The 17335-nt window shown below is 50.1% G+C and overlaps 1 protein-coding gene and 1 long non-coding RNA gene across 2 annotated transcripts in view; both read left to right on the forward strand.

The window, feature by feature from the left end:
• Positions 1-269: 269 nt before the first annotated feature.
• LOC136373294 (uncharacterized) overlaps positions 270-17335 on the forward strand; it is a 394644-nt gene continuing 377578 nt past the window's right edge. Inside the window, exon 1 of the long non-coding RNA XR_010745615.1 lies at positions 270-331. This is a non-coding gene — a long non-coding RNA (uncharacterized lncRNA). The remainder of the gene's footprint in view (positions 332-17335) is intronic.
• On the forward strand, positions 14678-17145 carry LOC136373404 (uncharacterized). The gene is given in 3 exon segments (XM_066338309.1): positions 14678-15397; positions 15400-16145; positions 17035-17145. Coding segments are annotated over 3 exon segments (993 nt in total). The 5' UTR covers positions 14678-15261.

Raw genomic sequence — 17335 nt, forward strand, 5'->3', positions numbered from 1 at the left:
TAGATGAATGTCTTTGCTTTGATCAAAGAATTTTTCTGTTTGTCACGTAGTATGATGAAGTAATCTTTGTAAAAAAGGTATAAAAACCTGAGTCTTGATGAGGGTCTTTGGGAATCCTGATTTGGGACGCTAGTCCCCGGGACCCCGGGCCCCGAATAAAGCACGACATAAACTGACTTCTTGTTGGTTTGTGTTTTCACTTCGTTTTGGGCAACAGTGCTGCGTGCAGTGCTGGATGTTTAACTGGGGTTTGGGGTGTTCTCCTGCAGTCCAACTTCTGCCCCTGAGCTGAGGCCTCGCTGTGTCCCAGCACTAAACCTGGCAGGTGGGTGTGCTTTTCCAGCCCTTGAATCCCACGAGCAATTCCGGATTCCCGGAGCTACCCGAGGCACGGCCCCGGCCTCTCTGTCTGGGAGGTGCACTTCAGTCTGCCTGAACCAAGGGCATCCTGTCCAGGTTTGAAACTTTATTCCTGTTTTTTCTCATTTTGCAGGTAGTTGCAGGCAAAAAAAGGAGAGAGCCAGTAGGAAGTGAAGCCATTGGTTCCCACTTTTCTCTCTGACTCCTGGATAATTATCTGGCCATAACTGGACAGAGACTGTCCATTTGACTTCCTTCCTTTTCCAATAAATCGTTTTCAGCTCGAGTGTGTTCCTGTTGTCTGCCTCCTCTCCCATGGATTTGTAAATAGTATTCCTGACTTTTGCCGAGTCAAATATTGTTATTCCAGACATTGTGGCTCTTTTGTTCCATCGAAACTTCCCAACTCTGCTGGGATTTTCAGTTGTGAAATACAAGTAAGATTGGAGGTTCTTTGGATTTATACTCCCACAAAGTACCGATAAGTCTTGGACAGGAGTAACTAGACCTGTTGAATTCTCTCTTCCCTTCAAAATCAGAGCAGAGGAAGCAGATTTTAAATCGTCATTCCATGAACTTCCATCCACTTTTATGACTTTTCCAAAACTTTTCAATGTTAGGAATTCATGAACTTGTTTTCCAGGCAAGCTGGGATTTGGATGTTATTTTTTCCTTTTATTTGATGTTTTTTCTCTCTGATTTTAGTAAGGGAATATTTGTTTTTTCCAATTTTGCATCCTAACTGGAAATTTTGTACATCTTTGATTGGGTAAATTTCCTTGGAAATGTGCTCTGTGTTGGTAAATCAAGCATTGTTCAGCAGCATATCCACAGAATTCTGGGAATTCCCAGGAAAACTTGCTAAGTGTTTAATTGCCATGATTCATCTCTTTGTATCCTAGGTTGTAGTTTAGGATGTATTCTATCACCATCTTCATTTAATGGCCCATCAATGCCTTGTGCATGACTCAGAGATAACTCCTCCGGGGAGTTATCTCTCTTTAATGGGCCATCAAGGACCTCCTTTATGACTCATCATCCCATTGTGAGGTGCTCTGCCCAGGGAGCGGAGCCAAGCATTCTCACCTGGATATAAACTGAGATTTGGGACAGTACAAGCAGCCCTCACCCACTGGGTTCCCAGAGGACCGGAGCTACCAGACCTTTCTACCGGATCACTGCTTCAGGAAGACTACCTCACCTGGACTGCTTTCATCACCCTGATCAGGTTGTATTCTGACTCTGTCAGTAGTTTGGTGTTTTTTTTGTATTATTGCATTTATTTATTTTATTTTTTCCTTTTCTTCTCATTCAATTGTATTTCTGACTTGGAGCCTCTCACTTGGTTTGTTTTCAAACCACAACACTGTAATGGAATTATTCGAGAGCAAGGATATGATTTGTATTTGGAGTGAGGCTTGAGCAATTCCAGACTGAGCCCTTTGGCCTGTAAGGCCTGTGGGCCCCTTGGGCCGCAGGACCTGTAGGCCTCTGTGGCGCAGAAGAAATTCTCAGTTGTGGCGCAGCAAGAATTTACTTTTCACATTAAGGTGTCTTGGGGAATTACGCGGTTTGATATGTAGAATTGTAGCCTCTTGATCTTACCCACCTTAAAGCAAGGATTGTTTACATATTTTGTGTGACCTGTAATGTCAACTATGTTGCTAATGTATAAAGGTTGTTGCGGTAAACAATAAAGTGAGAACGATATGATAACTGCACCAGTTTAGACGTGTTGTTGCTCTGTCCGACCTCTCACTATTAAGGGACCCTTTTTCTACACAACACTTTGTAAATTTCAATTTACTGCATTTTTAATTACATGAATCCCATTAAAACTTCAATCCTGGCCTAGTTGCTGTTCCTTGGACACAGTGAGGTGGTTCTTTCCTGCCTTGGAACATGTGGATGTTCAGCCAAAGTGAGTTTCCCGCTAAGATAGAATTTGTTTCCAAGCAAAACTGGGAATTGTCTAGAAAAGCTTCTTTTGTGGGAGGTACTGGGTTTGTTTTCCATATTGCTGCATAATCAAGGAAACTCCTGGAGCTGTGTTAGGCAGTGGCATGAGGAGAGAGCTGTATTTATTTAATTTTGTATTTTAATTTTGTTACTTTTTTTTACTTTTTTGTATTTTTTATGTTCTTTTATTGTGGTTTTTCATGTTTTTTATTTGTTTTTGTTTGTTTTGTGGTTTTTAATTTTTTTAATTTTTATTTTCTTTTATTTTTTGCTTTATTTTTAATTACTATTAGATTTTCAAATTTTTTATTCAATTTCATTTATTTTATTTTTCATTTTATATTATTACTTTTAAGTTTTACTTTCTTTTTATATTTTAATTTTATTACTTATTTTATATATTTTTGATTTATTGTATTTTTTCATGGGGTTTTTGTTCCTTTTTTTCCCCATAATCTTTCTTTCCCTGAGGACGCGGAAGTTTGGCTGTTGGCAAGAAAGAAGAAAAAAGACCTCCATATCCACTGGACATCTAGATAGAACTGAGAGTGCAGTTAGCAAAACCTGTGGTTTTGGCTAAACTAAAAAACTTGAATGGAGAAAGCTGTTAACACCCTGGGGACATTTTTTTCTTTTCAGCCCCGGAGCAGGTCTCGTCCTACCCGTGCACAGTATTGCCAGCAGCAGCCTGATGTCGAGGTGTATTTCAGAGGCAGCCATAAAACAAAGTTGACACTTTCTTTTGTAACTCTCCGAACCTCCTTGTTTATTAACAAAGAAATCCAAAACAAGGCAAAAAACAAAACAAAAACAAAAACAAAAACAAACAACAAAAAAACCCCCACAAACACTCCCAAAGAAAAACTCAATAAGAGAAAATATGCCAATATTATTTAAATAAAAATTAAATCTTTACCCTCTAGAAAACCAGGCTCATTTAATTCTAATGAGTTAGGTTAATGAATTCATGTAGTTCAAAATATCGTTTATTTGTTTATATTTTAAACACGAATTTAAAAAAATAAATACAAAAATAGAAATATAAAATACAAAATAATATTAATAATATAAGTAAATATAATGCATATAATGACATGTGAAGTATATTATAATGTATTATATATTGTAGACATAGATATGAATATAAAAGATAAATGGTAATGGTAAATATACATAAAAAATTGGAACATAGCTTTAAGTAAAGGCTTTTTTGATTTGAATTTGGTTAGAGGCAGAATTCTTGCAGTTGTGGTTGGGAGTCTTTTGGGCCATTTGTTTTAGAGGATGTCCGGAAGGGCATTTTTGGCCACGTTCATTTTTGTCCCCCGGTCTGCGCCGCTGCCCGGGGCGCGTGGGAGCCCCGGGCCGAGGTGTACGGCAGTGCTGTCATCGTGTGCGCAGAGAGCGGTACTGCAGCTCTAGCCCGTAGCAGCCCCGGGCTGCGCTCAAGGCAGTGCTGCGGTCGGGTGGACAGAGAGCGGTACTGCAGCTCTCCCCCATGCCCGTCCCCGATGCGCGTGGCAGCCCCGAGCTGTGAGTTCGGGGGGCAGAGCAGCCGCCCGAACTTCCAAAGCTTCAAGGAAAATCGGCGGGGAAAATGCAGCACTAAAGCTGGAAGGGACAGGCAAGACAATTCCAAGAGTGGTGTGGGAAGCGCTTTCTCCCAGGTCTGGACAGCGCAGAGATAGGAATGACTTCATAATATTCCTTGTGTCTCTCCTGTTGCCAGCCCAGGACTAAGTCGGTGTTCCCTGAGTGGCTGCAGTTCCCTGTTGGAGTCCAGGGCATTCCTTTGGGCACCCTGGAAGGCCACAGACCTCAGCAGATAGGTTTGGGAGCTGTACAGGGGGGTAATAGACCCTGGCACAGAGCCCAGGAGGACACTGCCTTTGACTTCAGTCCATAGGAATGGCTTCCAACATTGAGAGAAGAATTACAAGCCAGAAAAATGTGAAAACAGTAGTTTAGTTTAGTGTAGGATGAAAAATTATTTAGTTTTGAGTTTTTAAAATGTATGTACATGGGAGACAAGATGGAGGATTTGGGGTAGTGCCTTTGATTCTTCCTTCTTCTCCCCTGGCCTCCATCTTCTGGTGACGGTGGCACAAATTAGTTTAAGGAGATTGGGTCAGAGTTGACCCTTTTGGTATAGGTGTAAGGTATTGGAACATAACTGTAAACAAGCGATGCGTAGTTTTCTGTATAAAGAGGCTGTGACATCCCACTGAGGGAGGAGTTGCCTTGTGTCCTAACTGCTGTTTAGATCTTGGCTGAGTATGGAGAACATTGTAAGATATGAAATAGTAAACAACACAGAAAATCAAGAAAACAAGACCTTGAAGACCCTGCTTCTTTCTTGTGACCTGGCTCAAGGTTTTCAGAGGCAAAAACTCTTAACCAGCTTAATCTCGGGCACAGAAAGCCAAACCCAAGAATTGGCATCCCTGAGTGCTTCCCAGTAGACTCAGAAAAGCCTCTGAAGGCAAGAAGCCACATCATCAGCTTCTTTGAAGAGAAAGGGAAGATTTCTGGCCAGAGCAGCTGCTTTCAAATTCATCTCGGACCCACGGAACTCCAAGAGCCCTGGATTCTGTGACCCTAATAACTGCAGGTCGATGATCAGGATGCCTTCGAATTGAATTTGATGACATCTGCACCCCATCCTTCGATTTTGGTAAGACCAGTTCAGATTCAGAACATGGGAGGGGGTTGTCTCCCAGGAACAATTTAGGATCCTAGTTAAATTAAGAGTGGTCATGTCTGCAATTCCCAGCCTGTGGAGGGAGGAAGCCTGTCCTGAGGAGGTCCTTTGTTTTTTCATTTTAATTGGTTTGCAGTTAATCCTCTGTCCAGTTTGAACATTATTAAGGCCTGGAGGATTTCTTTATCTCTGGTAAATTAATGGCTTCACCTTCAGTTTGTGTGTTAAGTACTGAATTTGGATGATATTTCTCTGACAGGAGGATTTAGGTGTTTGAATACATAGGGAATAAAATAAAATGTGATGCATAGCTGGTGTCAAGTCCTACGTCCCTAATTCCTGGCCATTCCGACAATAAGGATTCAAAACTGTACTTATTAATTAGCATGCAGGAAAATACATGGCACTTATGTTTTCTTTTGACAGGATTAATGTAGATCTGGCCAGGCTGACTGAGTTCTTCAGCCTCCTCAGCTCTGTGCTGGAATACCAGGCTGTTGCTGTTGAGGCTTTTAGGGAGATGAGGTGAAAGACAGCATCCTCTCCATCAGGGAGATGCTGCTGCTGCACAAGTGGAGCCTTGTCAGTGAAGACCTGCATCTGCAGGAGGACCCCACAGGCCCTGGCTCAGAAGTGCCAAAACAAAGAACTGATCAGTTAGTGCTAAACTACTTAAAGGAAGGCAGATTTTGTTGCAGCTGTTACAGACCAACAGCACAAGTGAGGCAAACTTCTCTGGAAACAGTACTAATCCCTTCTGTCACACTGATGTAGCTTGAGGGAGGAGGAAAGAAAATGGCAAGGCATTTTCCAGGTCTTCCTTGTGGTGAATTCTAACCTTAACACAATTTGGAAGCTTTGAGGAAACACAATTAAAAATAGAAAGAGCTTTAAAAGGAAACATAGTTTTAAATTTCATTAGGCTTTGAAAAATGGTATTCTTTAATGAAATCTTAAAAGAAAAAGCAATGCCTGGAGGCATGGTGATCAAAGGTTTGAATCATTGAGTGTGGGTGAGATCTGAAAGTGATGTGTAATAAAAACAATAAATAAATGAAGCAAGCAGAAATGTTGCATTGTTCAGAATTGTAGCTGGCAGAAGCCCACTCTAGGGCACAGAGATCTGTACACGAGCGATGGTCCTTTCCGGTGGGAAACTAACCTCACTCTCCCCCCCCCCCCCCCCAGGTTCCTGACGTCAGTTTGTAAGAGACGTTTGGCACTTCAAGGACAGCCAAGTTTCCAGCTTCTGGCAGCTTGGATCTGGGTGAAATCCTGATCCCTTCTGAATTCTAGGTGGCAGAAGTCCAGTTCCAGGCACAGGACCTTAGACTTGAACGGTGTCTCTTTTCTATGGGAAACTAACCTCACCCCCCCCCCCAGGTTCCTGATGTCAGTTTGTGTGAGACATTTGGCACTCCAAAGAGCAGCCAAATTTCCAGCTTCTGGCAGCTTGGATTTTGGAGGAATGCTGCACTGTTCAGAATTTTAGGTGGCAGAAGCCCACTTCTGGGCACAGAGCTCGGTGCATGAATGGTGGCCCTTTTCTGTGGGAAACTAAACTCAGCCCCCAGGTTCCTGATGTCAGTTTGCAGGGGGCATTTGGCTCTCCAAGGGCACCCAGGATTCCCACTTGTGGCAGCTTGTATGTGGGAGAAATCCGGTTCTTGCCCTGCTGCTGCCCCACCTGGCAGAGCTCTGTCAGACCCTGGAGTGGACACACAGGCAGAGGCAGAGGTAAGAATGGCACAAGGGGCTGAGCTGAGAGGGAGGCAGAGGGATGATGGAGTGCAGGCAATAGCAGCCTGGGCATCCTTGGGAGGGGTGTCCATAGGCTCCCGGAGCTGCAGCGGCCTCCGGGCTGTGAGCATTCCCTGGGAAGCCTGGTCAGTGGCCTGGCCCCTCGTGTAGGGGAAGGAGCTTTTGCTGCTCTGCGGCCAGGAGCCAGCCTGGCCAAGCCCCGGTCGTTGCCTGGGCTGCTTCCAAGAAAGGAAAGGGGAAAGGAAAGGAGAAAGGAAAGGCCAAATTTCTTCTCCCGAGCAGCTTTAGAACATGGACTACGGAGAAGGCCAAGCTGACTGTCAGCTTTGCGCAGTCCTCCGGAAGAATGCTGTGTGTGAAGCAGCCTGGGAGCAGGCTTGACCTGCCAGGGATGGGCCAATGGAGAGGCCTTTTCTCCCCTGCAGCCTGAGGCCCTGGCCCTTGTCTTTTGCAAGGGCCCTGGAGCTGCCTGACAAGGGGCCTGTTTCACTGGGATGAGAAAAGTGCTGCTGCAAAACCACACAACCCCCACTGAGGGCAGCCCAACTGCCTTGCAGCATTCTCACTCTTCCCGTGCTCTTAGAGGCACGAACGATAATCCACAGCTTTATCTGCTCCAGGAGAGCACAGAAAACACCCTGGGCTCATGTTTCAAGCAAAGCCACAGAATCCCCCTCGGAGGCCACACCAACTGGCTTGCAGCATTCTCCCTCTTCCCCTGCCCCTAGAGGCACGAACAATGGTCCAGAGCTTTCTCTGCTCTTGGAGAGCACAGAAAACAAATAAGTATCCTGTTTCGAGCAAAGCCACCGAACCCCCATCCGAGTCCACCCAAAGAGGCTAGCACTACTCTCCTTCTTGCAGTGCCCCTGTGTTGGGGGTTAGGTTTTGTTCCTTTTTACTCTAAAGAATTTTTCCCCATAAGTTACCAAGGAGACTAAATGTCATACTTAAGACTATTTGACAAAACAAAGGGATGGTCGAAGCTCGGAGGGGGGTGGGGTTTTGGGGCAGAAAAAAGGACAGAGTTTCAGGTAGCCAGGCGGTCTGGTTTTCAGCGTTCGGGATAAAAGCACACAGCTGGGTTGGTGCTCCTGCTGGAGGATTTCACTGCAGTCCAGTCTTGGGAAATCTATCATCATCTGCTCACCCTGGAATTCTGAGCTCCTCTGCCACCCTGCGAGAGCTGGGCCAGGCCTGCCCTGCCGTGGTAGTTCTATCAGCGCTGCTCGTCTGCTACAGCATGACCCTGCATCCCCCTCCCTTGCCGGGACCCTGCCTCTGCTCTGCCAGGACATTTCTGCCACTCTACAGTTACCAGCCCGAGACTTTTTTTTCCACTATTCCCAGCTTGGTGCTCTGAGGATCCTACAAAGGCACTGAGACCAAACTGCCCTGGGTTTTTGTGAAGCAAAGCTCTCGAAGTTCTTGGTACTGTTTTTGTTATCAATGCTGTAGTTGTGTTTGTTTGTTTTGTTATATATTAGTAAAGAACTGCTATTTCTATTTCCAAAATATTTTGCCTAAAAGCTTTTAACTGAAAAAATTATAATTGGGAAAAAGGGTGGTGGTGGTGGTAGTTTACATTCTCCATTCCAAGGGAAGCTCCGGCTTTCCCTGGCAGATACCTGTCTTCCCAAACCAAGACACCCTGGAGGCACCGGCTCTGCCCCACAGGCTTCTCTTCTCGTGGAGAGTACAGGAAGCACCCAGGCATCCTATATCGAGCAAAGTCACCGAACCCTCCTTCAAGCCCACCCAAACCAGCTGGCAGCACTCTCTCTTTTTCCCTGTCCCTGGAGGCACTGTTGCTGCCCCAGAGGCTTATCTGTTCGTGGAGAGCACAGAAAGCATCCAGGCCTCCTATGTCGAGCAAAACCACTGAATGCCCCTCCGAGGCCACCCAAAAAAGCTTGCAGCATGCCCCCTGTTTCCGGGCCCCTGAAGGCACCGGCACTGCACCACAGGCTTCTCTGGTTCTGGAGAGCACTTAAAGAACCCAGACATGCAGTGCCAAGCAAAGCCACTGAAACCCCCTCCGAGGCCACTCGAACCAGCTGGCAACACTTTCCCTATTGCCCTGATCCTGGAAGAAGCGTCGCTGCCCCACAGGCTTCTCTGCATGAGGAGAGCACAGAAAGCACCCAGGCGTCCTGTGTCGAGCAAAGCCACCGAACCCCCCTCTGAGGCCACCCCAATCAGCTGGAAACATTCCCTCTGTTGCCGTGCTCCTGGAGGCACAGGCAGTGCCCCACAGGATTCTCAGCTTTTGGAGAGCACAGAAAGCACCCAGGCGTCCTGTGTCAAGGAAAGCCACTGAACTCCCATCCGAGGCCACCCGAAGAGGCTAGCAGGACTCTCCTGGTTGCAGTGCCCCTGGAGGCACCGGCGCTGCCCCACAGGCTTCTCTGCCTGTGGAGAGAGCACAGAAAGCACCCAGGCGTCCTGTGTCGAGCAAAGGCACCAAACACCCCTCCAAGGCCACATGAAATGGCTGGCTGCACTCTGTCTTTTACAGTGCCCTTGGAAGCATCGGTACTTCCCCAAAAGCTTCTCTGTTCTTGTGGAGAGCATTGGAAAGACCCAGGCGTCCTGTGTCGAGCAAAGCCACTGAACCCTCCTTCGAGCCCACCTGAAGTGGCTGGCAGCACTCTCCCTGTTGATGTTCTCCTGGAGCATCCAGCGCAGCCCCATGGGCTTGTCTGCTCGTGGAGAGCACAAAAAGCACCCAGGAGTCCTGTGTGGAGCAAAGTCACTGAAGTCCATGCCCAGGATACCAGATCTGGGTGGCAGCACTCCCTCTTTTGCCCTTGGCCTGGAGGCACCGGCGCTGCCCCAGAGGCTTCTCTGCTCCTGGAGAGCAAAGAAAGCACCCAGGCATTGTGTGTTGAGCAAAGCCACCAAACCTCCCCTCAAGGTGACCCAAACCGGCTTGAAGCATTCTCCCTCTTCCCACGGTCTTACAGACACCAGTGCTGTTGCCAAAGTTTCTATGATTCTGGAAAGCAAAGAAAACACAAAGGGACTCTCTTTCAAGCAAAGCCACAGAACCCCCCCTCTGAGGCCCCTAAAACCGGCTTGCAACCCTGTTGCCATGCTCCTGGAGGCACTGGTGGTGCCCCACAGGCTTGTCTGCTTATGCAGAGCACAGAAAGCACCCAGACGTCCTGTGTCAAACAAAGCTACCGAACCCCCGTCCGAGGCCACCCAAACCGGCTGGCCGCACTCTTCCTCTTGCCACGGTCCTAAAGGCGCCGACGCTGCCCAAGGGGCTTGTCTGATCATGGAGAGCTTACACAGCACTTGGGCGTCCCATGTCGAGCGAAGACACCAAATCCCTCTCCCAGGCCGCTCGACCCGGCTTGCCGCACTCTTGCTCCTGCCATGGTCCTAGAGGTGCCAGCGCTGCCCCACGGGCTTGTCTGCTCGTGGAGAGCTCAGAAATCACCCGGGCGTCCCGTGTTGAGCAAAGCCACCGAATCCCTCTCCCAGGCCACCCGACCTGGCTGGACGCACTCTCCCTCTTGCTGTGGCTCAGGTGATGCCAGCGCTGCAGGGCAGGGCGGGGCTAGGCCGGGCTTGGCTAGACTGGGCAGGTCTGGGCTGCCCTGTGCTATGGTGTTCTGGGAGGGGCTATGCTGGCTGGGCTGGGCGGGGCTATTCTGGACTAGGCTGGGCTGGGTATGGTGGGGTAGGCAGGGCAAGGCTGGGCTTGGCGGGGCTATGCTGTTCAAGGGTGGTCTGGGCGCTGCTAAGGTGGACTGGGTGGGGCTTGGCTGGCCTGGGCTAGGGTGGCTGGGCTGAGCTGGGCAAGGCTGCGCTAGGCTGTGCTGGGCAGGGCTATGCTGCTCAAGGGTTGGCTGAAAAAGGCTGGGCTAGGCTGGGCTAGCCAGAGTTGTGCTTGGCTAGGGTGTGCTGTGCCAGGGCTAGGCTGGGCTGGGCTAATGTGTGCTGGGCGGGGCTATGCTAGCTAGGCTGGACTAGGCTGGGCTCGGCCAGTGTGGGATGGGCGGGGCTAGGCTGCTTTGTTCTAATGTGGCTGGGCTAAGGTGAGCTGGGCGGGGCCAAGTTGGGCTGGGCTAAGGTGGTCTGCGCAGAGCTATGATGGCTGGGCTGGACTGGGTGGGGCTAGGCTGGGCTGGGCGGGGCTATGCTGTTCAAGGGTGGGCTTGGTGGGGATTGGCTGGCCTGGGCTATGCTAGCTGGGCTGGGCGGAGCTGGGCAAGGTTGGGCTAGGCTGGGCTGGGCTACGCTGGGCTATGCCGCCCTGTGCTAAGGTGTGCTGAGAGGGGCTATGCTGACTGGGCTGGGCTAGGTTGGGCTAGGATGGGCGGGGCTTGGGTGGGCAAAACTGGGCGGAGCTAGGCTGGGCTGGGCTAGAGTGGAGTGGGTCAGGCTATGCTGGTTGGGCTGGGCTGGTCATGGCTGGAATGGGCTAAGGTGGGCTGGGCAGGGCTATGCTGGCTGGGCTGGGGTGTGCTGCGCAAGGCTGGGCTGGGCTGGGAAAGGCTGGGTGGGGCTATGTTAGGCTGGTCCGTGCTGGGCTAAGGTGTGCTGGATGAGGCTATGCTGACTGGGTTGGGCTGGGAGGGGATAGGCTGCCCTGTGCTATGGTGTTCATGGAGGGGCTATGCTGGCTTGGCTGGGCTGGGCAAGGCTGAGCAGGGCTAGGCTGTGCTGGGCGGGGCTATGCTGGTCAAGGGTAGGCTGAAAAAGGCTGGGCTAGAATGGGCTAGCCAGTGCTGGGCGGGGTTAGGGTGGGCTGTGCTTGGACTAGGCTGGGCTGGGCTACGCTGGGCTAGGCTGCCCTGTGCTAAGGTGTGCTGGGAGGGGCTATGCTGAATGGGCTAGCCTGTGTAGGGCTAGACTGGGCTGCATTAATGTGGGCTGGGAGGGGCTATGCTGACTGGGCTGGGCTAGTGGGGGCTATACTGGGATGGTCTGAGGTGGTCTGGGCATGGCTATGCTGGCTGGACTGGGCTGAGCTGGTCAAGGCTGGGCTGGGTGGGGCTGGTCTGTGCTGGGCTATGGTGTTCTGGGAGGGGCTATGCTGGCTGGGCTGGGCTGGGCTAGGGTGCAGTGAAAAAGGCTGGCCTGGGCTGGCCTAGCAAGGGCTGAGTGGGACTAGTGTGGGCTGGGCGGGGCTTGGCTAGGCTGGGCTAGGCAATGCTGGGCGGGGCTAGGCTGGGCTGGGCAAGGCTATTCTGGGCTAGGCTGGGCTGGGTAGGGTGGGCGGGGCTAGGCTGGGCTTGGCTAAGGTGTGCTGGGCGGGGCTATGCTGGCTGGGCTGGGCTGAGCTGGGTTGGGCTATGCTGGTCAAGGGTAGGCTGAAAAAGGCTGGGCTAGAATGGGCTAGCCAGTGCTGGGCGGGGTTAGGGTGGGCTGTGCTTGGACTAGGCTGGGCTGGGCTAAGGTGGTCTGGGAGGGGCTATGCTAGCTGGGCTGGGCTGAGCTGGGCAAGGTTGGGCTAGGCTGGGCTGGGCTACGCTGGGCTAGGCTGCCCTGTGCTAAGGTGTGCTGGGAGAGGTTATGCTGAATGGGCTAGCCTGTGTAGGGCTAGACTGGGCTGTGTTAATGTGGGCTGGGAGGGGCTATGCTGACTGGGCTGAGTGGGGTTAGGGTGTGCTGGGCGGGGCTAGGCTGGGGTATGCCACCCTGTGCTAAGGTGTGCTGGGAGGGGCTATGCTGACTGGCTGGGCTGGGCAGGGCTAGGCTGGGCTGGGCAGGGCTAGGCTGGGCTGGGCTTATGTGGGCTGGGTGGGGCTATGCAGGCTGAGATGGGGTGTGCTGGGCAAGGCTGGTCTATACTGGGCTAGGCTGGGCTGTGCTACCCTGTGCTAGAGGTGTGCTGGGAGGGGCTATGCTAACTGGGCTGGGCTGTGTGGGGCTAGGCTGGGCTGGTCCAATGTGGTCTGGGCAGGGCTATGATGGCTGGGCTGGGCTGGGCTGGGCTGAGCTGGGCAAGGCTGGGCTTGGCTGGGCTGGTCTGTGCTGGGCTAAAGTGTGCTGTGTGGGGCTATGCTGGCTGGGGTGGGCTGGGCTGGGAAAGGCTGGGCAGGACGATGCTGGGCTAGGATGGGCTGGGCTGGGCACTGCTAGGGTGGGCTGGGTGGGGCTCGGCTGGGCTAGGGTGGGCTGGGTGGGGCTAGGCTGGCTGGGCTGGGTTGAGTTGGGCTAGGCTGGGCTAGGTGGGGCTAACCTGGGCTCGCTTCTCTGTGCTAATCTGGGCTGGGCGGGGCTATGTTGGCCGAGCTGGGCAGGGCTGTGCAAGGCTGGGCGGGGTTAGTGTGGGCTGGTCGGGGCTATAATGGCTGGGCTTGGCTGAGCTGGGAAAATCTGGGCTAGGCTTGGCTAGGCTGGGCTAGGCTGCCCTGTGCTAAGGTGTGCTGAGAGGGGCTATGCTGGCTGGGCTGGTCTGAGCTGGGCAATGCTGGGTTAGTCTGGGCTAGGCTAGTGTGGGGTGGGCGGGGCTAGGCTAGTCTTTGCTAGGCTGGGCGGTGCAAGGCTGCCCTGTGCTAATGTGGGCTGTTTAGGGCTATGCTGGCTGGGCTGGACTGGGTAAAACTGGGCGGGACTAGGCTGTGCTGGACTAGGGTGGGCTGGGTGGGGCTAGGCTCCGCTTGGTGAGGGTGGGCCAGGCTAGACTTGCTGGGCTCGGCTGGGCTGGGCTGAGCTGGGCAAGGCTGCGCTAGGCTGGGCTGGGCTAAGGTCTGCTGGGCAGGGCTATGGTGACAGGGCGGGGTTTGGCGGGGCTAGGCTGGGCTGGGCTAAGGTGGGCTGGGAGGGGCTATGCTTGCTGGTCTGGTCTGAGCTGGGCAAGGATGGGCTAGGCTGGGCTAGGCTGGGCTAGACTGGGCTAGGCTAGTGTGGGGTGGGCGGGGCTAGGCTGGTCTTGGCTAGGGTGGGCCGTGATAGGCTAGTGTCAGAGTCTGTCCAAGGGTGTGATATTCCTCACGACTCTCTCCAATAATTGAGGACTGAGACCCCAAACTCTGAAAGGAGCCCCTGGCCTGGCTGAGGTGGAATGTTTGCCCAGTCTCGGAGGACTGGTATGCATTTCCATGTGAACAGAGTGCAAGAACAATGGAACTGGTCACAGTGGATTGAGCCAAGGCTACTTGCCCAAACTGGTCTGTCCATACCAGAGTACAAGCACGTACGGTGTGCAGCTTGTTCCTGAGCACCCAACCTCAACAGGGGTGGTTCCCGCTCTGGCTCTGTGCCCCTCACTTGGCCTTAACACAGGTGGCTCCTGCTTTGGCTCTGTGCCACTCACTTTGGTCCCCGCCTTGACCAACCTATAAAAACCCTGGAGACCCCTGCTCACTTTCGTCTACACCCCACTGGAGAAGATTGCATCTATAGGCATCTCAGCCTCGAGGACTCGTCCCTCCACGTTGGTAGCTATAATCCCCTTCCCCTTTTTCTCTATCTTTCTTACTATTCTGTATTTCTCTCCCCACTATCGCATTTTGGTGGCACTAAATAAAGGTACATCTTTTGTTGAATAAACTGAGTTGTCCCCTGCTGTGTCTTTTGTGCTCTGAAATCCTAAAACAAACCATCAGGTTTCCCGCATATGTTTGCGGACCCTGACATTAAATTGGTGTCACAGATAGGATCTTGATAGACAGAGGAGTTGTGGGTTTTATATAGTTTTTAATAGGGGAAGGACCCTCTTCTCAGCCGCACCTAGCATGCCACTTTGGTGAGCACTGTTAGAAAGCAAGGGAGGCGAGGGAAAATTCCCACAAACTGTATACGCCCAGGCGAAAAGCATTCCCTGTCATCAGGATTTCCTAAAAGATTTCATTGTGCAAAAGATGGGACTGTAGTTGGGGTTTTGTGTGTGTGTTGTGGGCTGCTTGGTGTAGTTGAGGACACAACCGTTTTGTAACTAAGGAGTGCCTCCCAAGCAGTTTTGGTCTCCTCACCCATTCCAGAGAAGTGAAGGGAAACACAGTTTTAGCTGTGTCAGTGTGTAACCTTAAGAATACCTCCCTGAGAGTGGTTGTTGTCCCTTCACCAAAATGACTGAAAAACATAAGGATGCATTTTTTGCTTTGTTAGCAAAACATGGTGCTAGACCTTCCCTAGCTGGAGAAGGGTGGGCACTAAATAATTGGTTTAATTTTGAAAACATTGTAGATAGACTATATTTTTTGCAACATGATGCTAGATTTAAACTGGGCAGAAATAAAACCATTCTTTGCTCAGTTTTGGGGGCCTGCCTTTCGGCAGCCATAGAAACCCATCTTAAATGGGTAAGTGAAGAAAAAGCAATAATAGACTCCCTGCAAAATTTCGTAGAAGCTTTGCAATAACAATTGGAACAGAAAGAAAATCAGATTTATTTGTTGCAGATTTCTCTTGCAGAAGGGCGAAGTAAAAACTTAAAACCTGTAGATTCACCTAAAGAGATAGAAGGAAAGGAGACATACAATATTAAACAAATATACCCCCAGAAAGAGTTAGTACACATGCAAAATTGTGGGGAACACTGTTGTTCCAACTTGAGACCTCTCATTAAAACAGAATATAACTATATAAATGAAGAGGATCATGATCCCCACATAACCACCAAAGAAATACCATACACAGCCACTGAATTAGCTAAAATAAAGAATACTCCCGCCTCCCTAGTGAATCAGAGACGGAGTATGTTTTTAGAGTTTCACTCACTGGAGGTGACCAAATTAAATTAAGTGAACAAGAAGCAAGTGGCTATTGGGGACATGGAGTTTTCTTAACAACAGGAAATACACGTGCTCCATGGTCCCTGACACAGCCTGCAGCTTACTGGGCAGGGGGACTAAGCCCCCTTGAAAGGGGCGACCCTCTGGCAATTGTCGGCACCTCAGACCAACTCCTAGAAAACATACACAAAGCTGCATGCTTGCAAATGATACATGAAAGAAAATTATTCTCTGGCTATGAGTCACCAATGCAACAGCCTGTCAAACCTGAAATGATGACCCCTCTAATTCAAGGTTTGCCAGAATCACTTAAACCAACAGCAATTCTCCTCCAAAAAACAATAGCATTTATCACTCCTGTAGATAGGCTTGAAAGATTTCTTGGACATACAAGTGGTCAAACCGGTTCCACTGACTCCTTGCCTTTTGCTACTCCTAGCACACAATCTAACAGCAGTCGCAAAGTTTGGACATGGAGTGAAGTAGCAGAGGAGTTAATCAGTTACAGCAGAAAATATGGACTGGTAAAACACTCAGAGGACAAACCTGAAAAACCCAGAGGAATCAGACACATTGCTTCCCTGAATGAAAAACCAGAAGAGGGAAAACAAATCTCTAATTGGCAGCAGTTGTGGTTGCTAGGGCTGAAAAGGAGAGTGCCACAAGAAGTAATGGACAAATTGCCTTATGATAAATTGGCTAAAATAATTTCTAATTTGCCCTGTCCCAAACCTATTGTATTACATCCATCTGACCAACAACCCAGCGCACCCCCTCTTCCACCAGCCTTGTGCAACCAGCCACAACATTCCCTTATACAAATTTTAAACAATGAGACTATTGACACGTGGTCCCTGACACAGCGTGCAGCTTTCTGGGCCAGGGGAGGTAATGCTTTGGAAATGGGAGACCCTTTAGCTATAGTCAGTACCCCCGACCAACTTTTAGAAGATGTCCACAAAGCTGCCTGCCTATGGGAATGGACTGCTGCTCAGAAAGAAACAATGCAATTTCTGATTTTTGAAGCAACTGCTCACTAAGCCCTTGGCCCTGTTCATCCTACAGATCCTTTCCAGGTGAAATGGAGATTTGCCCCCTCAGGATTGTCAGTACACATATGGCAGCAGGTTCCTGAGGGTCCAACATGGCCTGTTGGTTTTTATTCCTGTGGTTTCAGAGATGCTGAAAAGAGGTACACTACCTGGGAAAAAGGCTTGTTTGTGGTTAGCCTAGCTCTCATAGAAGTGCAGATGATTGCACGACAACAACCAATTGTCTTGAGAGGCCCTTTCAAAGTTATTAAGTCAGTCACTACTGGGACCCCCTCACCTGACAGGGTGGCCTAGAGGGCCTCTGTAAGGAAGTGGGATGCTCAGATTGAACATTATTGTAACATCTTCTCAATAACTGAAGGAGCTGTGAAAAACCTACCAATACAAGAAGCAGAAAACTTGGATGGCATCCAAGACAAACCTGCCTCAGTCATTACCCCTCCCTTTTCCCCTGAACAGTCAGCAAATCCTTGGTTTACTGATGCTTCTGCTTTTTGCCCAACAGCTCCAAGCAGAGTTCCCTCACTACGGGGACCAAGTGATTCCAACAATCCAGCACGTTACCCTGGACAACCTGTTTTGGTGGACCTCCCTACTGCAGGGGAAGTACCACTAGTGCTAAAAACTCCTCTGAATAAATACACATGGGTACTCCTTGATGCTCTAGGGAAAGAGTATCAAATAAATAAATACACGCTGGATAATTTCCATAATTTTAATTTTCTGCCTCCTGGTGGCAGATTCTGTTGTGCTTACTTTTCACAGGAGAACTCCGAGGGACATGAAGGCCATATAAACCATGATAA

Source organism: Sylvia atricapilla, chromosome W (genome assembly GCF_009819655.1).
Source record: "Sylvia atricapilla isolate bSylAtr1 chromosome W, bSylAtr1.pri, whole genome shotgun sequence".
NCBI classification, from domain to species: domain Eukaryota; kingdom Metazoa; phylum Chordata; class Aves; order Passeriformes; family Sylviidae; genus Sylvia; species Sylvia atricapilla.